The 24,000-nt window shown below is 38.0% G+C and overlaps 1 protein-coding gene across 3 annotated transcripts in view; it reads left to right on the top strand.

Annotated features, from left to right (window-relative positions):
- LOC140371108 (mitogen-activated protein kinase kinase kinase 7-like) overlaps positions 1–24,000 on the top strand; it is a 298,187-nt gene that overhangs the window by 5,296 nt on the left and 268,891 nt on the right. For 2 of the 3 annotated variants that reach the window (XM_072458409.1, XM_072458410.1), the window contains exons 8-13: positions 1,540–1,670; positions 2,134–2,218; positions 3,292–3,422; positions 4,531–4,663; positions 6,292–6,347; positions 6,446–6,565. In XM_072458409.1, coding sequence (XP_072314510.1) covers positions 1,540–1,670; positions 2,134–2,218; positions 3,292–3,422; positions 4,531–4,663; positions 6,292–6,347; positions 6,446–6,565 — 656 coding nt within the window. Of the gene's footprint in view, positions 1–1,539; positions 1,671–2,133; positions 2,219–3,291; positions 3,423–4,530; positions 4,664–6,291; positions 6,348–6,445; positions 6,566–7,398; positions 8,875–24,000 lie in introns of those variants that run through there. The other variant, XM_072458408.1, reaches the window with a different exon arrangement.

Genomic DNA, 24,000 nt, shown 5'->3' with positions numbered 1-24,000 from the left:
CAAACACACATTTTTGAGATGTAGAGAAGAACTTACACCATAAAACTTTTACACCATAAAACAGGAAGTGGTTTCCAGCGCACACCACGTACTACGGGTCCTGTGATCGTAAACAAAGAAACGGTTAAACTGATGGAAAGCTGTATCATGGAAACTCCACCCTGATTTCAGCTGTGGAACGTGAAAATAAGAATATATTTCCCAGTAGACTGTAATAACTGAATGACTCACTCAATAACTAAAGTGTTGTTTAAAGCTGACAGTGGTGTGTCCATGGAGATGTCATGGCTTTGGCTGATGTTCCAGAGGGATGGCATTAAATGTACATGTACCTATTGTTTATTCCAGTAAACAATAGATACATGTGTTTTTATTGTTTATAATATACTTTTGAAAAACTTGTATTCTTACTGTGTCACTCTGCCTGTTTGTCTTCTTAAACGGTAGGTTTAATGCCATTATGTGGAACATTCCAGGCATTTCCTCTGAAACAAACAAGTGTCACAGTCTCCACTGGAAAACATACATAGTTCAAGTTTCAAGTTTAGTTTATTTGCCACATGTTTCTTTCCACATTTCCACATTGGAAAGAAACAGCCCAAAGTGCACAACAAGACTTTGACAACAACCACACAAACAAACCATGAACATAAGTTACAAAACACTAAAAGTACCATGAACAATTTGACACTGTGAAAGTTTTTTAATACAATAATAATAATAAAATCAAGTATAATGCATTGCTCAAGCCAGTGACGGTTTGTGGGCAGAAGCTTTTACCGTGACGAGTGGTTTTACATTTGATAGAACGATGTCTTCTTTCTCAAGGTGATCAGAGTCCTGAATGATATGAAGGGCACAGTTTAAAAGTCTGCACTTGTAAAGAGCCTCAAGAACGGGCAAGTCACAGTTTTTTTTAGCTGGGAGAGGGGGAGGAGAGGGGGGGGAGACGCGGCGCACAGGTGAGTGTAACACTAGATTTAGCGTGTTTTGCATCGGTAGAAATGACGCTTCCAAGTGTGCACCCTTAGTCACGGCAAAACGCGCTGGAGAAAATGTGGTTAACGGGTTTAAAATGTGTGTTTGCGCGCAGCAGACAAGGAAACGGGCGCGCGGGCTCTCGCCGGAGCCGCGCGCAGGGACGGAGCCGCTCCTTCACAACAATGCTTTCCAAAATAAATTACTCCCGCAGGATTTTGGAGAAAAATTGCTTCACACGCTCTTATCTTTTGACTTAATACCGCTTTTTACATTTCATTTAATGCTATTTTGCGTTGGCGTCGGTACTTTTATAAAAAAAAAAAAGATGATAATTTATTTTATTTATATTGTAGAAATCAATAATCTAAGTGCGGCGGATCCGTAAACCAAGTAATAAAATAACTGCGGCCTGAGCAGATAACTTTTCTCTCTTTGGATGTAATATTACCGAACCGCACAGTGACACAGCCAACAAGAAGACATTCAATGGAGCAGCAATAAACGTTCCACAATATCTGGTGCTTAAAACAAAGGTGACCAAAATGTAAACTTGTCCAGGCACGCGGCCCCCTCTCATCAAAGACCTCCCGGAGCCCCTCGAGACCCTGATGACGCGCTGCTGGGACAAAGAGCCGAGCCTCAGACCGTCCATGGAGGAGGTCCGCAGCACCATGAGCGGCCTCATGAAGGTACAGCACATCAACGCTCTGTTTAGACCATTTATTCAGTTTATACATGTGTCAGCTTTTAATCAACCAGGTAAAAAGAACAAAAACATGGTCTTTCTAAAAAACAATTGCACTAAATTTGAATAAAATGTGTAAAAACATTGCAGGAGATTAAACCATGTCTACATTTAAAGCCAGAAGGTGAACATGTAGAGATCAGTTTATATAATTGGACAGTTCTACTTATTCACACCTATATTTATACATTTATAGCCTAATTAAAACCAACAACATGTTCTTTTTACATCACAATAAGCTTCATGTTGTAAAAGCCAATACTTACTTGAAATCGAGTCAATGTAACCGTGTTAAGAGTTGATCAGATATTCCTTTTCAAACTGCCCTTGTTTAAAGCCCCAGTTGAGTGCATTAATACTCTAACGATCCGCTCTCGTATCGGTCATTGCCGTGTTGTGAATTGCAGTATTTCCCCGGCTCTGAAGAACCTCTCAAACTCCCACACTATTCGCCTGGAAACAGAAGTGGCTCTTCATCAGCCACGAGCACAGGTATTTACCACTATAATGATTACTACGGCGGCGAACGGCGGCGCAGGCCTGTGTTTGTGTGTTGACCTGCAACTTCTATATGTTTTACAACCAGGCTGCAGTCTCACTTGGCCTGGTTAGATCCTTGTGTGAGCCCAATTTTGTCCTGATTCTAGCGCCGGCTTTATCCTGATCTAGACCAGGTTGAGTTTCAGGTTTTGTTGTTTAGTCCCAATTGTGCAATGGTGAATGTGTCTGTGTGAAGTCCTGTCTTAGTCCTGGTTTGGTCCTGATCTAGACCAGGTGGAGTTCCGGGTTTAGTCCCAATTTTGATGTGTTGAATTTGAAACTGTGTTGTTCTTGTTTGGTCCTGATTCTAGCCCCGGGTTAATCCTGATCTAGACCAGGTGGAGTTCTGGGTTTTGTCCTAGTTTGGTACCAATTTTATTATGGTGTGTGGAGTGTGAAGACCTGTTGTAGTCTTGTTGTAGTCTTGTTGTAGTCCTGTTGTAGTCCTTTTGTAGTCTTATTGTAGTCCTGTCATGGTCCCGTTGTAGTCCCTTGGTAGTCCCGTTGTAGTCCTGTTGTAGTCTCGTTGTAGTCCTGTTGTAGTCCCATTGTAGTCCCTTGGTAGTCCCTTGGTAGTCCCGTTGTAGTCCTGTTGTAGTCCTGTTGTAGTCCCATTGTAGTCCCTTTGGTGTTCTGTGGTAGTCTCGTTGTAGTCTTGTTGTAGTCCTGTTGGAGTCTTGTTGGATTCTTGTTGTTGTCCTGTTATTGTCCTGTTATGGTCCTTTTTTAGTCCTGTTGTAGTCCTGTTGTAGTCTCGTTGTAGTCTCGTTGTAGTCTCGTTGTAGTCCTGGCTTAATCCTGACTTAATCCTGCTCTAGACCAGGTTTAGTTTCTGTTTAGTCCCAATTTTCTCTTTGGATCGAACACGGCCTCAGAGAAACGTAATTGATCCACAAAGGAAATCACCAGTATAAAATGGATTCCAGATTAAAAAACAGCTACTTTAATAGTAAATAATAAAATAGTACTTAGTACTAAAACAAAGATTTTACTGATTGAACAAGTATTTGATGTGGTTATTGCAGGTTCTTATGCCGACTGCACCATGAGCAGTAACAGAAGTGATGACACCAGTCACTACAGGACGTCGGGAGGAAGAGAAGAGACGCTCAAAAGCTTCGAGAACAAATTTCCACTGCAGTTCTGGCCCTCGAAGGTACAGAAATAGAAAAATCAAGCTGAAATAGTATTAAATAGCAATACTTCATATAAAAGTAATATGTTGATTGCTCCATCTAAACTACATTTAGAAGTATAAACAATAAACCATGAAAATCACAGCAAAGTTGATTGACTGTTATGATGGCAATTAATAAACTTATAACAGGTTTTATATCATGTTGCACTGAGTGATGTCACAATATCAAAGTTTTGTGTTACGATTATTGTGAGAAGAACGTAACTCATGTCTAGCTTTATGAAATCAAACTTTCTGAAATAAAACAGTAATTACACCTCAAAAACAGCCAGATAAAAAAGTACTTCACATGTACTTTTTGGAGCATATAATGGACTGAAATTACTCATTTTCTGCTGCCTACGATTCCCACAAGTATTATTTTTCAGTTCTTAAGCTTATATTGTGACCAGAATGATCACGACTATCGCTCAACCAAACAATCTTGTCAATCCTAAATTTCCCCTTGTGTGTTATTTAAGTCTGTTTGATTGACAATTACACAAAAATGTAGCAAGAATTATTCGCTTGTTTGTTAAAACTACTGGGAAAGCGATAGTATTGCGATATTTTGAGTCTGTTTGATTGACAATTACACAAAAATGTAGCAAGAATTATTCGCTTGTTTGTTAAAACTACTGGGAAAGCGATAGTATTGCGATATTTTGACATACCCGTGGACACAATAGTTTCAGTTATGATGAAACTAAAATGCACATGGCTTTTTTATGCATTTATCAAGCTGCACACAAATAAAAACATAACAAAACCAAGACAAAATCAATGCTCATTCAGACTAAATAAGGACAATTCTGAATAAAATCTGCCTTTTATTCACATTTCTGAACTATACAGACTCTAAAACGCATAATGCAACAACTTTTAAATCAAAATATCCAAAGATAATCAACAATGTCTTACTTTCATCACATACGGTACACGATATTTGTAAATTATTCTCAATCTAGAAGCTGTCCGTCACCTTAGTTCATCCTTTGTTTGGTCAATAATGTATTTAAAAGTCTCGGATGTGAAATAGTAATAATGGCTTGACTAAAATAACCGTCCAAATCTCCTTTTCCCTCAGACCACGACCATTCGGACCAGCCTGTCCCGCGTCTCCAGCGTGGACAGTCAGCGCTCGCAAAGCCCCACCCACTGCACCAGCCCTGCAGCCACCCCCAGCCAATCGGAGCGCAGGATGTCCATCAGCCCCCCAGGTACGGCCCGGGAACCTCGGGGGGGCAATAAACATGCAAATGACAGCTCTTAATGGACCGTTCAATGGATGAGTGGATTCCAATTGGTTACGGGACCTCGTTTTATCCCCAGTCGCTGTCGAGACGCACAGAGCCAGGGTTCGGAAGCGTGGTGTTTTAAGTTTTATGGAACACTAGATGACGGAGATGTATCGGGGGGGGAAAAAAATAATAATAATGCATTTGTAGTTTCGAAGATTATGCAAATTACAATATCAAGTATAACATCTATCCTGTGTCTCCTAACCAGGGGTTCAGGAACACGCAGGGTTCTATGAAGGATTTCAGATTTATACAAAGTGTGGAATTAAATAGTGTTTGAATGTTGGTGAGATGCTGTAAACGTGGTTATTACCGTATTTTCAGGGCTATAAGTTGCACCAGAGTATAAGCCGCACCAGCCCAAAAAATGCACAATAGAGAAGAAAAAAACATATATAAGTTGCACTGGAGTATGAAATGCGGATGCAAGTGTGAAAATAACAAATAATATCACATATAAGTCGCTCCGGAATATAAGTATATAAGTATAAGTCGCACCGCGGCCAAAACTATGACAAAAGGTGCGACTTATAGTCCGGAAAATACGGTATTTAGGGCTCTGCTATTGTTCACGATTGCGTTTGACTATGACTTAAAAATCTTTGAACATTTAATAACAAATAATATTATAGTTTCCATCATTAAGTCATTTTATCTGGCGTCAATTATGTCGTTATTGCAAATAGTCTCTTCTGTATCATGATAAAACATTTTGGCCACTTTATCACCCCGCCCTCTTGTAGTTACTAAAGAAACTAAACTGCACAAGACGACGCTTAAAGCAAAAAAAAAATGAAAAAGCTATTAAATGTGATGAAATAATTAAATTCACACTTATAGTTAAATCTAAATCGACATGAAGTGATTTTTCTGCACTTTTGAGTTGATTTTTACCGTCTATTCACTTTGGTGCAATACGTTCTTTAACCTCATATACAACATTTAAAAGCACGTTATGATACCTGGCTTCTGGCCGAGAAGGAGAGTCTAAGGACAGAGGACCCTGGGACATCGTCCCTCGCCACCACAGACATTGTCTGACTTCATCGCCACCACAGACATTGTTGATTCATTTCTCCCTGTGGCCCTCAGAGGCAACTGTTGTTGTGATTTTGGGCCTTACAAAAATAAATTGATTTGATTTGATTTGATTTGATACCGTCTTAATAGCACCATCTGAATTACTAAAAAAATATATATATATACACTCATTTAGTACAGTTATTGATGGTTTAAAGTAGCCTATAATTGGCCTCACTTCTTACATTATCATTTAACCCACTTTAAGTCTAGACTAGTTTTTAAATACACTCCATCTGCCAAAAAACTTTTACTACTACTTACTAACTGTACCAAAACATCAAGCGCAGTCATTTCCACGGATCTAAAACACTGCATTTTACTTCAGATTGTACTGCACTTTTCAGCTGACGCCACTAGAGGGCAGAGCTGTGCAGCCACACAATGCTTGTGTAACTGTTCTGTATATTGACATTGTATTGACATAATGGCTCTGCGTTAACGGTATATTTTCTCTTTGCATTCAGCTACAAATGGTTTGGACCCGGCCATGGCCAATCTGAGACTGGACATCCAGCTGCAGGTACATGACCACAATCTCCATCCCATTGTTGATTTAATGTAATCCTTTTTTTAACACGGTTTTATCATGAATGTGTTTTCCCATAACTCCTCCCTCAGCCTTTGACCCCGTGTCCAAACTCCAAAGAGTCCATGGCCATCTATGAGCAGCACCAGAGGATGGTCCAGGAGTATCTCAAAATCCAGGCCGAGATCGCACACTTTGTCCGGAAAAAGTGAGTTTAGAGGATTTGTTTGTGACAGAAACGGACTTGAATCTGTTTTTTCACTTTTTCAAATGTAGTTAATTTGATTATATTGAGGATATTACCAATAATCGTGCCTATTTTTTCATTTCACTATTTTGCTAGATTGATACAGTAAAACTTCAAACTGCCAAATGTTTTTTTTTTATACATTTGCATTTATTGAACGATAAGTCAATATAGTAATTATTCAGTACTGTTTGCTTTTAATCATTAAGTTAATTAAGCAGTCAATGCCGTCATTTTTGTTTTGTTTATTAGGATTATATAAGCTTTTCTACAACAGCGGATTGAGGTTTGGGAATGGACTGTGAATTTAACTATTTATTTTCAGAAAAAAACGGTTACTAGTACTTTTCTGTACACATATTTGTATTTGCATGAGCTCTTTGTCCTGTGCACGCGATTTAGGTCAGATACATGATCAGAGAAACGTGATATTTAAATGATTTTGAGAGCTACTGTGCCACGTCTTCATATTACACTACAGACCAATAATTCTCTTGTGACCTAAAGTTAATAATCGATACGTTATGATGTTATTGTTCGTTCCCATTGTCTTAACACATGACTATTCTGCAGGTTTTTTACCAGTTTCATGAAATCAAACCTTTTTTAATGACAAATTAAAGTAAACGTAACAAAACGGACATTATAAAACTACCTGGATCGTGCTAGAAAGACATAATTTTGCTTCTCAAACCGTCACGATTGTTATGTATTAGTTCTGACGATTACATTATGACCCGATTCATCGCGATTATCGATAAACCTGACACTCTCGAACCCTCTGCGCCCGACGTCCAGGCAGGAGCTGAGCCTGGAGCTGGACCAGGAGCAGAGGGACCAGCAGACCTCCTCGCACCTCCTCCAGGAGCACAGCAAACTGAAGGAGGACCACAGCAGCCTCACGTCGTACCACCAGGGCCTGAAGACCAAGCTCCGGCTGATCCAGAGCCAGCAGGACAGCTAGTGGTGGAGGGGACGCCGAGCCACGCCCCCAAAGACGCCCAACAATTCAGCGATGAATCTCCCGTAACGCATCAAGTACATCTTTTTACTACGGATTACTGCAACAAAAGGAGGATTTATGTAAAAGTGTCGGACAAAAGCGGCTAACAAACCATTTTAAAAGTTAGAGATGAGTGCGTTTGTTGAACTGAGAATGTTTTACCACGATTAACGTAAATACAATGATAAAGAGGATGTATGAGCGAGCATGTTAAAGTGTTTTATAATTCTAGACAAACCTAAATAACCCTTTAAATAATGAAAAACCTAAATAACCCTTTTTAAACATTACTCTTTTTAGACAAAATTATGATGCGTGTTTTACCACAATAGGCCTATTAACGTTTATTGACAAAGAAGATGTATGGAAAGTGAAAATAAAACTATATTTATTCATAAACTAGGTATACAAAGATATTGACATAGAGGATGTACTGTAGTGAGAGCTTTTTACAAGAAAAGTATTATTATTATTATTTTGTTTATTATTTTTACATATTCCAGCCCAACTAAATAGTATATTAGTTTTGGACACATTTTTACGAGTAGCTTTGGGGAAAGAAACTGATTTGTGATGGTGTGTTTTTACAAGCTTAAATGAAAAACTAATTTGCAGACGTGATCATGTTCGAACAAACTTCTTTAAAGGTTTCAACGGTCTGGACAAGAAGCCATTATCAGTCCGAAAAGTACAACAATGGAAGACTAAAGTGTACTTTTAAAACCAGTTCTACCACGGACAGCTCCTGGACAAATACAGGATGTACACAACCTACAAACTACTCTAAAATCCAGAAAGAAATACCCTTACGACAAATAGTATTATATTAATTTCGTGTTTTTTTTTTTTAATTGAAATACTTGGATGCCATATTTTAATCATCCATGGGTGTGGGGCTGTAAAGGGAATGTAAATTGTGTCAAAGAAAGCATTTATCATAACATTTCAACGGTCCAAATACTCGCAGTGCTTTTGAGTCATTCAGCTATTATAACGGGATAACACTACGGCACGTCGCCCCGGTACTAAAGGATAATGAGCCTTCAAGTGCTTCTTCGAGCTCGTTGTGTGTAAATGTAATGGGACCAAAGCTTCACGTGTAAATAGAGTTTTTTTTATTTTGAAACCGTTTGGTCGTTTTTAAGTTTCAAGTTTATCCTCGAAACTGACATCGTATCCGTGTGTTTTTTTTTTTAAAGGGAACGGTCTATATGCACAGGATTCAACATATTACAAACTGTACTGTGAATGCAAAGGCTACCAAAAAGAAATTGAAATATATATACTGTAGATTATGTAGCATTTCAATTTTATTTTTTTGTTGTTGTTTTTGGTGTTTTACTTTGGTTTTACAGAATGTATTTTGCACTGGTCATTTTTTTGGGTCCATATTAAAATCTCATGTACTCAATAAATTGGTAATATTGATTGATTTTTTTGTTTGCCGTTTTACAAGTTTGCCATAAAATCCACACCACAGAAGAGGCTGGTTTTGCATCTCTCTCTCCAACATCCTGGTACTTTTCGTTTTCGGGTTTCGGGGCGGCGCTCTTGTTCTCCAGCATGGGTCAGTCGTGGAGAACTAATTTCCTAATGGGTCAATAGCTCAAATGTGATTTTCTTTTATTATTATTATTATTATTATTATTATTATTATTATCATCATCATATTTATTCTTCAGTATTATTTATTTTATTTATTTTATTTATTTTATTTATTTTATTTATTTTATTTATTTTATTTATTTTATTTATTTTATTTATTTTGTTTATTTTATTTATCTTATTTATGTATCATTTTCAATTTTTTTTCTCATTTTTTCTTATTATATATATCATTATGATATATTTTTCTTTTTTTTAATGTATTATTTAAATACTTTTCATTGCAAGATAATAATCATAATAATGCATTTTATTTCTATTGCACATTTCACCCAAAATCCCCAAATGCTACAAAGCAAAAAACAAATAAAAACAACAAACAACACATTACAATTTTAAAATTAGCAATAAATTATTAGATATATATCAATACCAGTGTCACGGCTTCAAGATCACAAAGACTGCAATCATTTAAGTCATATAATTTCCTCTGCAAACAGCAAATTATCTCTCTCATACTATGAAAATATAAAAGAGAAAGGAATGCTATCACTGTAGTTTTGACCTCTAGCAACATGTTTTGAAATCCACAGGATTCTTGGATTGGTTTCAGATTTCCATCTTCTCTCAAACGTCAACGCTCCCGAACACATTTAACCTTGAACAGAATCAAACCATCAGAACGTGAATCACAAATCAACTCGCAGATCACACCTCGTGTCAGAAAAATTGCAATTAGAGAATTTTGTCCTGAATCGTTCAGCCCTAAACGGAATGTAAGATTGATACGTTTTTATTGTACTGAGGATTATTGCAATAACATCTCCATGGAGCACCTTTAATTCTAGGTTGTCAAGTAAGTAAAAGATTTCCATAAGAGAACCTTTTATATGTGCTACAAAGGAGATATTTCAGTTCAAAAACAGCTGGAGAAAAGAAAAAAAGATGAATAAGATTTAAAAATAGACTTAAATCTAACACAGAACAGTCTTACAGCGATGGTAGAGAGTTTACTAGTCAGAGAAATGGATAAAAACATAACAAATTCTTCTGGTTTTGAATATAGTAAGTAAGTATAAGTATTTATTTTTGACTTTATTTGGTGTATTTATACCTGGCGTACATATACATTATAGTTTTACACCAATCGAGTCGGTATCTGTGGAGAAAAGTTGAAAAAACTGTAGAAAATTACAGGAAGTGACATCACACTAGGGACTCGGTCAAAGTTGATGTATAATTGAGACAAAATTAACAACTTTTTTCACATTCTAAACATTAATTCAACAAAATAAAGTTGCTGTGATATATTTTCTCATTTGTCGAATTTAAAAAGTGACATTAGATCAATAGATAATAGATCATTTACAAACAGGAAGTGAAATTATAAAACTAAAAAAATTGCTGTTTTGCCATAACATTTTTATAATTTTTAGCAAGATACCGTATTTTCCGGACTATAAGTTGCACTGGAGTATAAGTCGCACCAGCCCAAAAAATGCATAATAGAGAAGAAAAAAACATAAGTCGCACTGGAGTATGAAATACGGTTGCAAGTGTGAAAATAACAAATAATATCACATATAAGTCGCTATAAAGTAAAGTATAAAGTATAAGTCGCACCTCGGCCAAAACTATGAAAAAAGGTGCGACTTATTGTCCAGAAAATACGGTATCAATCTTAACTGTGTTTTAGCTCAACCTGTCCACAAAACTGTCCCTAATCATGTCTTTTCAAAATAAAGCGACAACAGCCGTGGACAAAGGCGAAAAGTCCACGTTGTAGCTCTTGTTGTCGTTGCGGAGTGGCAGGAGAGAGAGAGACGGAGCTTTGTCCTCAGGATCGGGGCCAAGCCTCCGCCGTCCGGCCCCAGCGCTCGTGGTGATCTCACTCTCATTCCTCACATTCCTCTGAGCACAGACAGTTAAAGGCCACGTCCACACAATCGAGCCGCAGCTATTGTCCAACTGGAAGAGCGTGGATCCACTCACGCTAAAGCAATACAATACAATCATGACTGTATGGCCTTCTTGACATGTTTTTTTTTAATACTGTATGGATTGGTTTCAAATGACAATCAATAGGGCTATAATAATAAATGAAGTTAAGTTAAATGGTTGTATATGTTATGTTGATGATGTGCTGTTTGTATCGCGGTCACTAATGTATCACTTGTGGATTTTTCCTTTCATAATCAGTGCCACTTTATAATACAGTGACTACACATTCATTTGGTTTGTAAAAGCATGAACAAAGACTTAATTCACTTAAGGCTTACTTAATTAATTGAGGGAGTTAGATTTACACTCAGACTTTATTGATCCACAAGGTAAATGACTTACAACATAATAAACTGATAAAAAAATAAAAGGTAAGGTTTCGGTCATCGTTACGGCAAAGCCATAGCAATTATGACATGGGTCTCATTGACTTTTTTGATGGGGATGCCAAAATTGAGTTGTGTGTCAAATTTCATATAATTTCGCAAAACTAAATATTTAACCTCCATATAAAATCTGTAGGGGGCGCTGTGGCTCCAAATAAATTTATTTCACTTCAAGTAGGTTTAGGGCAAAGAGTTTAACAACTGATTCTAATTTGACGCAATTCGGACTTTATCTGCGCAAACGGCAGAAATGTTAAATTTGGGAGATTTCTGAAATTCTTGCTACAGTTTGCGGCTTCGCCGCACAGAGACCGTGACAGGTATCAATGTAATTTGGATAACTTTTGATGTCCCACTCCTCAGTACCATTTTCACCAAATTTCAGCTTTTTAGAGCCAACGCCCTGGGAGGAGTTCGTAAAAGTACGACATTTGGAAAAACTCCCGAGTCATGCTTAGCCATTTTTGAACCAATATGGCCGACATTTGGTTGGGCGGACGGCGTTGCTGTAATAATATTTTTTACTTCTCTTGTCACCATCTACCTCTGCGCCAAATTTCATGATTCTACGATCAGATTTTTTTGGGGTCATTTCCTATCTCTCAATGCTTTTTTGGTACATTTGGGGGCGCTGACGCGCCAATTTTTTTTATTTTAGAAAAGGGAAATAGCCAGAATGTAGAGAGGCACGATTTTTAGAGGTGTGCAAATTTTTGTGACTTTTCGTCAATGTTCACTGGGTGAAAAACAGGGCGGTTGGTCCCGAGAAGAAGAAGAAGAAGAAGAAGAAGAAGAAGAAGAAGAAGAAGAAGAAGAAGAAGAAGAAGAAGAAGAAGAAGAAGAAGAAGAAGAAGAAGAAGAAGAAGAAGAAGAAGAAGAAGAAGAAGAAGAAGAAGAAGAAGAAGAAGAAGAAGAAGAAGAAGAAGAAGAAGAAGAAGAAGAATATTCTGATGCGAATATCATAAACTATACTCGCTCGCGCTTTCCTACCTCATGGTGTGGGTCCCTGGTCACTGACGGGTTTTTGGCCCTCTATACAGTAATAATGTTCAATTTTTGCATTACATGCTTTTATGCACGGAACATGCAAGAGATGGGGAACGTATTCGTGAGCTACTTAGCGCAAATGAGTGTTTTATATGGGGATGACGGCCGCGGTCGTCATCCCAATGTAAAGTGCTCGTTTAGTGCGAACTTTTGCACGGGCTTCGCCCGTTTACAACGGTAATGTTCCATTTTCCTACAACTAATTAGTATGCACGGGGCGTGCGTGAGTGGAGGAGTGCGTTAGTGAGTGTTTGGAAGTGGGCGAGCGCCTCGCGCTCGATTTCGTGCGCACTACGTGCGCACTTTCGTAGCCGTGCTTCGCACGGCCTTACGAGACTAAAAGGCCTCTCGCCAGCTTGTGGCGCTCGGGCCTAATGATTTTAAAAAAAGTTTATGTACAAGTTACATATATAAATATACTATGGCTACATTCAAGAGCTTTGGTGTAAGAATCAGAAAAAGGTTGTATTGCCATTGTCAAACTAGGAACTTGGTTTGGCGATTTATTGCAACACAAAACAATCATAATGCAAACTATGATGACATACGTTTACTCAATTCAAATGAAAAAGATCATGATAATGATTAGGTGATTATGTGAGCCCGAATCATTCTCCATACATTTTATCATTATGAATTAAGTCTTTTTACTACGGACATTAGAAGTGTAGTTATTATAACATGTTAAATCTATAGAGGAAATCCATAAGAGGAAACTACTGCCTCTTGGATCCACCTATGAGCATAATATCATCACATTCAAGAATCTGAATGCCAACACTAGTTTCATGACCTTTCAATGCTATTTTTAAGACTTTTTGAGGTCCCAAGTCCTGTAATTCCTGATAGTTTGTTGAGGTTTTGAGTAAACCTTTAAAATGTGATGTTGTATGACCTACTTTTTCTGAAAACACGCTTGTTTATACATCTATTTGTGCTTGGTTCTGAACGTACATTCCTCCTTCATCTTTGTAAACGCTTTAGAGACGCGTGTAGTAACCCTGACCGTGACCCTTATTCACAGAAATGTTCTTTTTTAAACGACAAACAATGGAATAAAGTACTATTTGTTGCTATATACTGCATCAGATATCAGGAAACATGTGATGTATTTTCAGTCCGGAAATACCTGTGTTGACTAGAACATAATACGTTGGAGAACGAGTCTATATCTCTCAATAACACACAGTATATATCAAGTTATTACATTAATTCACCATGTATCCAACAGTTATTTTTGATACATTTTACAACAATTAAATGAGAAGGGTCGTTCCGTTAAATACACGTCAACCTTTATTACAATTACTGCTCAAAATCAATTACAGCGATTGTTTAATCTAGAAAACAGTTAATTAAATTCTGTGCTGGAAAATTGGTCCGGCGTCTCATCTAATCTACTGCAGATTCTTTTAAAACACAAAACATTACGAATAAATAATGAGTCTAATCTAATCTTTTGTCCGCACATCAATAATAGATCAAGAAGAGTCTAAATCATGACTCAAATACTTGTCTTTTTCTCGATAATTGAGCAAAATTACGTGAAAATTCCTTATGTTTTGATGCTTTTGTAATATTTTACCGGCTTTCGCTTTGATTTACATCTCAAATTCACCCACAATGTCACTTTATTCACGCTCTCTTGTCACCTCTCGACACCGAAATGACTGTTTACACCGGCGCCGCAGTGAGCGAAGTGTCCCACATCGATTTGCTGCTTAACCCGAGAGTCAATATTGCGATGAAGAGGAGACATTTTGTTCTCGCATGCGCCAGGTTATTTCTGCTGGAGGTGTTTGCCTTTGTCAGAGCGGAGGACGGGATCCGCTTTCGATGTGAGCTGGCAGTTTCCATAGCAATGCAGCGGCGTTTATAGATCCCAGTTCTCCCCTTTTGACAGCACTTTGATGCGCTCCGTGGTAATGCTGCGCCCGTGATGCAGCCCGTTAACGCGCACACACACGTGAAAAGGGTTCGGCGCTCATTGGTTGGACTGCGTTTGAACCCGACGTCCCACTCCGCGCGCATCAGCAAACCCGTCTGCCAATCACGGGGCGGGCACGGGGTAAAGAAGAAGATGAGACGAGCGGCTGAGAGATGCTGATATGATGCTTTGTCTGAACTGCACTTCTTGTTTGGTTTTTGGAACGTGTAACAGGTTCAGACTTAAGCATTGGGACTTTATACTTGGAACGAATCTCGAATTAAACTTGGAAAAGATGAGGATTAAGACGAGAATAGGACACAGAGTTGGGACTAAACTGGGCTTGAACCAGGACCAGACCATGACAGGGTGAATGCAGTGAAAAGTTAGGTGTGGGCCATATTTTTTTTTGATTTTTTTGAGATTATGTTATGTCAATCTAGTAGAAATGTGTCTTTAAATGTGTTAGTTGAGGTTTGATTATAAGACAAATGTAAAAATGAATGACAAAGGAGCAGAAATATAACATTTTCCCTTATTTGAAAGTCAAAATGAATCACAAAAGAGCAGAAATATAACTTTTTTCCCTATTTGAAAGTCAAAATGAATCACAAAAGAGCAGAAATATAACATAGTCCCTTATTTGAAAGTCAAAATGAATCACAAAAGAGCAGAAATATAACTTTTTTCCCTATTTGAAAGTCAAAATGAATCACAAAAGAGCAGAAATATAACATTTTCCCTTATTTGAAAGTCAAAATGAATCACAAAAGAGCAGAAATATAACTTTTGTCCCTATTTGAAAGTCAAAATGAATCACAAAAGAGCAGAAATATAACATAGTCCCTTATTTGAAAGTCAAATTGAATCACAAAAGAGCAGACATATAACTTTTTTCCCTATTTGAAAGTCAAAATGAATCACAAAAGAGCAGAAATATAACTTTTTTCCCTATTTGAAAGTCAAAATGAATCACAAAAGAGCAGAAATATAACATAGTCCCTTATTTGAAAGTCAAAATGAATCACAAAAGAGCAGAAATATAACTTTTTTCCCTATTTGAAAGTCAAAATGAATCACAAAAGAGCAGAAATATAACATAGTCCCTTATTTGAAAGTCAAAATGAATCACAAAAGAGCAGAAATATAACATAGTCCCTTATTTGAAAGTCAAAATGAATCACAAAAGAGCAGAAATATAACATAGTCCCTTATTTGAAAGTCAAATTGAATCACAAAAGAGCAGACATATAACTTGTTTCCCTTATTTGAAAGTCTACATCAACAATTGTGCATATCTACAAAACAACATAATTTAAATTTCAATATCTCGCCCAAGCTATATATAAATACACTGTGTTATCTTTCAACAATTCATTTTCTGGACTGGTTCAACACAAATTTGGGGTTTCAACTGAATCTACTTGAAATGTATTTGTTCTAACGTGAACTGTTTAAATGGAAAATAACATGACACAGGCTAATGCTAATGCTAATTTCAGCTCAACCTTTCTTCTTGTGTGTGTAGAAGTCTTGTGCACTTTGGAGAACTTTTGCTGCTCTTAATTCTCAGATGTCTCTTTAATCTTCTTTACTGCTCAATGATAAGTTGGTATTTTAACCCAATTAAGCCAATGGAAATCAAGTAACGAAATTAGACACTAGACACAGTATTATGGTCTACAGTGGCAAGTGCAAAGTGAGCAGAGCAGTATTTTTATGTAATTTAATACATTCTGATTGATTGATTGATTGATTGTGTCATTTTATATTAACTCAATCAATTGATATTAAAACAATCAACTGCAAAATGAATTATCCATTAAATGAGTTTCTTTCTACACCAAGTGCCGTCCGTCCACAGTATGAGAGGGAAGTGTCGAGCTCAATGACACAATGGCACTGGACGATTAAGACTTTTTTACAGGCCAGTTTGAAAGGGCACTGTGGGACTTATTGTTGGATTATTGTGAGAATAAACATTTATACGCCATCATTAACATCACGACCGAAACATCAATAAAATCTCAATATATGACCTGCTTTATGAAATTAAACTTTCTGAATGGTTCATTTCACACAAACAGCGAGATTAAAAAAGAAATGTTTGAGAAAAGGATGAGCAAAATGACCTAATTTTGCTCATCCTTTTAATTGAGCTAAAAAAAAGGCTAAATTTAGATGAATAAAAAAAAAAGTCTTCTAAAAATGTCATGCTTATATTATCAATTAACCTAATAATCTTAAAATCCCTAATTAAGATAGATTTTTTTTTTTAAATGAGATAGATTTAAAAAAAAAAAAATTAAGCTAGATCAAAATAAATAGATAAAAAATGTTTGAACTAGATCAAAAAAATAATAAGATGGATCAAAAAAAGATAAATAAAAAAAAGATAAATAAAAAAAAGATAGATCAAAAAAAGTAAAATGGATTAAAAAAAATCAAACCAGATCAAAAAAAGTAAGATAGATTAAAAAAAAAGAAGGAAAAGATAGATAATGACACAAAGAGAAGAGAGAAGTTGTATAGTTTGTCCTCTTTTTGCTTCAGGAGTTGATCGGGCAGATCGTTATGTTCTATGTACATGTATCTGCTTATGTATTTAGAGAGTGAATATCATTGTGTTTAAACCATGGTTCACTTTGTCTTCTCCAAAACCCTCGGGCTCCACCCCCAAAACCTGCATGTGCTCACCTACATGATGCAACTCTCCTCTGCGTTAAGTAACACGTCTCCTTCTCCTTTGATTTGCTCTGACTTTGCACAGAAACTAAAACCGAAGCAAAGATTGCATTTTAAACGTACAAATGATGCAAATCGCTCTCACAGGCGGAGTGACCGGCGGCGGAGTGACCGGCGGCGGAGTGACCGGCGGCGGAGTGACCAGCGGCGGAGACAACGTAGTTAGGTTAAGGTCATTGTTCCTCTAGGGGAATTTTGTCCTCTGCATTTGACCCATCCCTCAATGCTGCTGGATCAACCTGTCGGGAGCATTGGCTGACCACAAAGCTGCGCCTGGGGAACAAGCTCCGGCTCTTCAATACAAAGCTGTGGGATTTACCTGTAGTACTTACCGTATTTTACTTACCAGAGTATAAGTCGCACCAGCCAAAAAATGCATAATAGAGAAGAAAAAAACATATATAAGTCGCACTGTAGTATAAGTCGCGCCAGCCCAAAAATGCATAATAGATAAAAAATATATATATATAAGTCGCACTGTAGTATAAGTCGCACCAGCCAAAAAATGCATGATAGAAAAGAAAAAAACATATGTAAGTCGCACTGGAGTATAAGTCGCGCCAGCCAAAAAATGCATAATAGATAAAAAATATATATATATAAGTCGCACTGTAGTATAAGTCGCACCAGCCAAAAAATGCATGATAGAAAAGAAAAAAACATATGTAAGTCGCACTGGAGTATAAGTCGCGCCAGCCAAAAAATGCATAATAGAGAAAAAATATATATATATAAGTCGCACTGTAGTATAAGTCACGCCAGCCAAAAAATGCATGATAGAAAAGAAAAAAACATATGTAAGTCGCACTGGAGTATAAGTCGCGCCAGCCAAAAAATGCATAATAGAGAAAAAATATATATATATAAGTCGCACTGTAGTATAAGTCACGCCAGCCAAAAAATGCATAATAGAGAAGAAAAAAAACACATATAAGTCGCACTGGAGTATAAAATGCGGTTGCAAGTGTGAAAAATAACAAATAATATCACGTATAAGTCGCTCCGGAGTATAAGTATATGTAAATAAGTAGAAATATAAGTATAAGTTGCACCCCGGCCAAAACTATGAAAAAAGGTGCAATTTATAGTCCGGAAAATACATACATAGTTTTATTTACTAAATCAGGAATAGCAAATGTATACTTCTGCAAGGATTCCACTACTCATTTGTCGTCATTGCCCCGTGGGTTTCGGAGGGATGAAAATATAGCACCGTTGCCATAGCAATTAACAATTCAAAGCTTTTTGGTGGGGAAAACACAGCGAGCTTAAAGTCCTGAATAGAGGGATTGGGATTGTGTCGTCATAACTCAGTTTTCTCTTACCAACGGGGATTTGAAGACGCTAAATGCTAAACATAGCCTTCATTCAAATGTATTTTGACGCTACCGTTTTTTTTGCCAGCTAACGCGGCGCAGCAGGACAGTCTGTGCAGATGTCAGTCCCACCGGATCTATTTAGTTTCTTTTGCTTTTTGTGGACTTAAAACAGGAATAGGTGGTTATATGTTTAAGAACTGAACGCTCAAACGTACCAATTACGTGTTTAATTGTGATTATTCGAGCAGTTAATGCATGTTTTTCGAGCAGTTAATGCATGTTTCCTGTGGAGTTTACATTAGAACAATGTGGCAGAATGTGGAAATAAAACTAAAAGTGTCACATTGATGTTTTTACCAGAAGCTTTTCTTTCTTTTCTTTTCTTTTTAAATGACAGTTTATGCATAAAGTATCTCATATCTGGCCGTGATGTTGGATCTCGAACTCTCTGGAGTATTTTAAGACTTAATCTAGCGACAGTCAGAGGTGTTGAGTTACATTTACTTGAGTAACTTTTCAGGCTGCATACTTTGACTCCTTCTTACATTTTGTTTGAAGAACAGGTTTGGTTCCTCCTCTCACTGGGATGAAGTCTATAATCGACAACGTTTTGTGTTGAATGATTTGAACATTTGTGTTTCTTGTGTTCGTTTCCTTTGACATTACGAGATTTTAGCATGAATTCAGTTGTTGTCCATAAATTAAATCAACTTCCAATTATAAATCAGATGTTATGTCCAGACAGTTTCCACAAATACTTTTTTTTTACTCTTAAGTAATTTCTTGAACAACAACTGTGTGCTTTTACTTAAGTAATATTATTCAGAAGTGAAATGTTGCTTTTAAGCTCAAAACCATATTATTTATCAGGCCTTTTAATTACCGTTGCTTTACAGACTGATTTGACCGTATATTGTTGTATGTGTATTGCTCACTGTATGTTTTGTGTTTCATCATTTCATTCTGTGTTTTTGAGAAATACTTTGTGACTTCTATACAAATGAAATGTACCGTATATTCCGGACTATAAGTCGCACCGCAGTATAAGTCGCCCCAAAATGCATAATAGAAGAAAAAAACATATATAAGTTGCACTGGAGTATAAGTCGCCCCAAAATGCATAATAGAGAAGAAAAAAAACATATATAAGTCGCACTGGAGTATAAGTCGCCCCCAAATGCATAATAGAGAAGAAAAAAAAACATGTATAAGTCACACTGGAGTATAAGTCGCCCCAAAATGCATAATAGAGAAGAAAAAAAAACATATATAAGTCGCACTGGAGTATAAGTCGCCCCAAAATGCATAATAGAGAAGAAAAAAAAACATATATAAGTCGCACTGGAGTATGAAAATAAGGTTACAAGTGTGAAAATAACAAATAATGTCATATATAAGTCGCTCCGGAGTATAAGTATAATTCTATAAGTATAAGTCGCCACCCCTCCCAAAGCTATGAAAAAAGGTGCAACTTATAGTCTGGAAAATACAGTATTTACTTACTTAGAATGACTCATACTCAAGGGACTGTTCAAGGTAGACAGTATCAACAAGTCGTGACTGGACTGATAGCGAGGGTGAGTGTCTGCGAGCGACTGTCCCTGTCACCAGTGCATCCTCCCTCCCCCCCTCCCCCCTCCCCCCCTCCCTCAACCCCCACCCTCCCTCACCCCCCACCCTCCCTCCCCCCTCCCTTCCCTCCCTCACACACCCCTCCCTCCCCTCCCTCACCCTTCCCTCCCTCACCCCCCCTCACCCGCCGATCTGCCAGAGGAGCCGCACAAATCAGTTCAGGCTATTTATACCATCTTTGACATTGAGAATGTGGGCTGATCTGAATCCAGTTGCTCTGAATGAGGCCCGAGAGGTGCCTGTCTGCGGCGCACTGATAAAATGTGGCCGCGCTGCCAGTTCCCGTGGGATTACGCACACGCACGGCGGGTCTGTGCGTTCTGCGGGGACATTACACGGACCTATCCTCAACGCCTGACCTTAAATATTTAGGATTGAAATGAAACGCAGCTCATTATTTTCGATTTTGTCAATGGCAAAGCAAAATATTGATCAGTTTTATTTTCAGCCCGGTTTAGTCCTGACGTGGATGTGGTTTCGTCCAGTTCCAGTCCTGGTCTTGTTAAGATTTAGTCCCATTTTACTCCAAGTTTTACATTTTACGCTTGTGCAAGTGTAAACGCACCCGAGAACGGCTTAATAATAGAAAAACATCCATCGACTTCTTGTTCACACCTTCTTGTCGACTGAAAATGGCCACGTGACGTTTTGGATGCATTTTCGGATGTACAGAACAAGTGGGCTGAGGTATGGGATAAGTGAAAACGGGAATTTCTGAGCGTCAGTCACAGGATTCCTCAAACACGCACGGATCAGTCTGACTTTGAGTAAGATTACAAACCTGTTGAGAACGTACTGCACCCTTGAATATGGCCCCATTGTGGTGTGAATGCTGTTTAAGAGGGCCACGATGCAGAAGGTAAAGTGCTTTATAATGATGCACTCAGAATGCTCCTGAAAAAGCCCCGGGTCCAGCTGCGCCGAGCTCATGTTCTGTCAGGCTCCTGCAAACACTTTTCTCAGGCACGTTTGAGAATTCCGGTTCATGAATTAATCCGTCGCCTAAATGACTTGATGAACTCTCTTGTGTCGATGCTGGTGAATCTCATGTAGTGTTGTCCTTTCATGGAAACACTGGTACAACTTCTGTCTTTTGTTGCCTTATGTTTTTGTTTTTATAGTCGTGTGCCTTTTTTCATGGACTCAAAGTCTGTAAACAAACAAATGAATAACAATAATGATGAGAGAATAGTTTATAACAGTCATTTTTATGTAATATGTCTCGTTTTCAGACTTTTTCAGCTCAGATTGAGTCCTTGTTTAGACCTGCTTAAGTCCGACTCGCTTTAGACCAAAATGAACAGCTTTAGAACATGTTATTGCCACTGAATATATTTTTATGAACTAAGGTAAAGTAAGGAAAGGAAGACGTGATAAAGTGTCCCGCAAATACCGTATTTTCCGGACTATAAGTCGCACCTTTTTTCATAGTTTTGGCCGGGGTGCGACTTATACTTACATTTATACTTATATATATCCGGAGTGACTTATATGTGATATTATTTGTTATTTTCACACTTGCAACTGCATTTCATACTCCAGTGTGACTTATATATGTTTTTTTCTTCTCTATTATGCATTTTTTGGCTGGTGCGACTTATACTCCAGTGCGACTTATACTCCGGAAAATACGGTCGGACCTACAGGTTGTCTGCACATTATGAGAAACAGATTTGAAATGAACCTTTTATCGGAGTAGATTCTAGGTGCTGCATGGTCTTTTCTGATGGTCAAAAGAACAGAACAGTGCGTGGTCTTGATCTGGTCTCGATCTGCTCTCGATCTGCTCTCGATCTGGTCTCGATCTGGTCTCCATCTGCTCTCGATCTGCTCTCGATCTGGTCTCGATCTGCTCTCGATCTGCTCTCGATCTGCTCTCGATCTGCTCTCGATCTGCTCTCGATCTGCTCTCGATCTGGTCTCGATCTGCTCTCGATCTGCTCTCGATCTGCTCTCGATCTGCTCTCGATCTGGTCTCGATCTGCTCTCGATCTGCTCTCGATCTGGTCTCCATCTGCTCTCGATCTGCTCTCGATCTGGTCTCGATCTGCTCTCGATCTGCTCTCGATCTGCTCTCGATCTGCTCTCGATCTGCTCTCGATCTGGTCTCGATCTGCTCTCGATCTGCTCTCGATCTGCTCTCGATCTGCTCTCGATCTGGTCTCGATCTGCTCTCGATCTGGTCTTGAGCGGCCCGTCTACTGTAAGTCCGCGGTCTGAACAGGTCCCCGCATGACTCCATAAACACGCACACACTACTGTCCTGCAGCGCCGCGAACGTGTGGCCCAAACCCAGAGGAATTATGTTTGATTGTTGACGAGGGATTAGCTTGTGTGTTTTTGGAATCCTGAAACCAGACCCGATTTTAGTCCCACTGTGCGAAATGGATTTGACATTTGGAGCTGGCGTGAGAGTTAATGCGACAAAGGAAAAAACGCGAAGGCGAACGCGGCGTTGATAGGTGCGCAAGGCTGTACTGTTAGCAGAAGCGTCGGATCAATTCCTTTACAGCGTAATGATTGAAAGAACTGGACATCAATGACAGAAAATACACCGGTAAATCCCTCAAAGTACAACTCTGTTTTTGTACTGATCCCAACCATCCGACAATTAAACAAAGAAACCCTCAAGAAACACCAAAGAGGAATGAATTATGTACATTTTAAGACAACCAGGCTTAAAATACTACATCAAACCGACATTGTGTAACAGTTGAAGGGATGTAGAGCAGAAGGAATACTGTGCTACTTTTCAATTACGTTTATTTTGCGTCCGTGGGCGTTCCTGAATTGTTGATTCAACCGACAGAAAGTTAGAGAACCAAACAAAGACACAATCAAAAGCTGATGTTGGCAGGAATTAAGCAAATGGATAACTGCCCCGGACCATTCCCTGTCCTTAGACACTCCTTCCTGGCAAGAAGAAAGTACAAAAACCCAGTGGTAAAAAGTAGAGTAGTAGTAACCAAAGTGACACTAGGACTGACACGCTTCCATTTGCAGATGAACTGTCTTGGATTTGTTTATTCCAATTATAACTTTGCTGAATTGTACTATCATCACTCCATGTAACTACAAACGTATGCTATTCATCTTGTCCCACCGAAAGCCCATAGTTGACGGACTAAACTACTTTTTTTTTTGAGTAAACGTTACGTACTCAAAACAGGCCTCACTTATGGTTGCAGTGTGTAACTTTACCGGTTGAATGTCCGCCACCTGCTTGTCTCCATGTAAACGTTTTTGCTTTGCCTGAAATGGCATTAAACGTATATATATCGCCATGGAGACAAGCAGGTGACGCAGGTTAAGTTACAGGTCAGAGCTGTCGGTTTTCCTTTAGCACAAAACACCTGTAATTGAATAAAAAAAAGACAAGCAGGTGCCATGTACTTCCCAGCAGAAAAGTTACATGGTGCATCTTTAAGTTCTTTAAAGCAGATTATTAATGTTCTGTCATGGCAGTAAAGGTTTGTGGTTTGAAGAAGAGTTTGGACTTTTGAGGATGGAAAAGTATTTATATAATTATTATTATTGTTGTGTTAAATGATGTGTCTTTTATGTACAGGAAAATAATAGTGAAAGCCATTTTTTGTATTGTTTTAATCAGAAAATTAATAAATCGGAAATGAATAAAATATAATAAATTAAAATTGTGATTTTTACATTTTTTGTGACATTTCAATTTGTATCAAATCTCGTACATTCTCTAAACATTCATTATTGATATCGTCG

The sequence above is a fragment of the Eucyclogobius newberryi genome, unplaced genomic scaffold, assembly GCF_026437365.1.
Source record: "Eucyclogobius newberryi isolate DKJ021-1_F unplaced genomic scaffold, fEucNew1.0.hap1 SCAF_21, whole genome shotgun sequence".
NCBI classification, from domain to species: Eukaryota; Metazoa; Chordata; class Actinopteri; order Gobiiformes; family Gobiidae; genus Eucyclogobius; species Eucyclogobius newberryi.
Note: the sequence above shows the minus strand (reverse complement) of the source record. Positions and strands in the feature narration are given on the sequence as shown.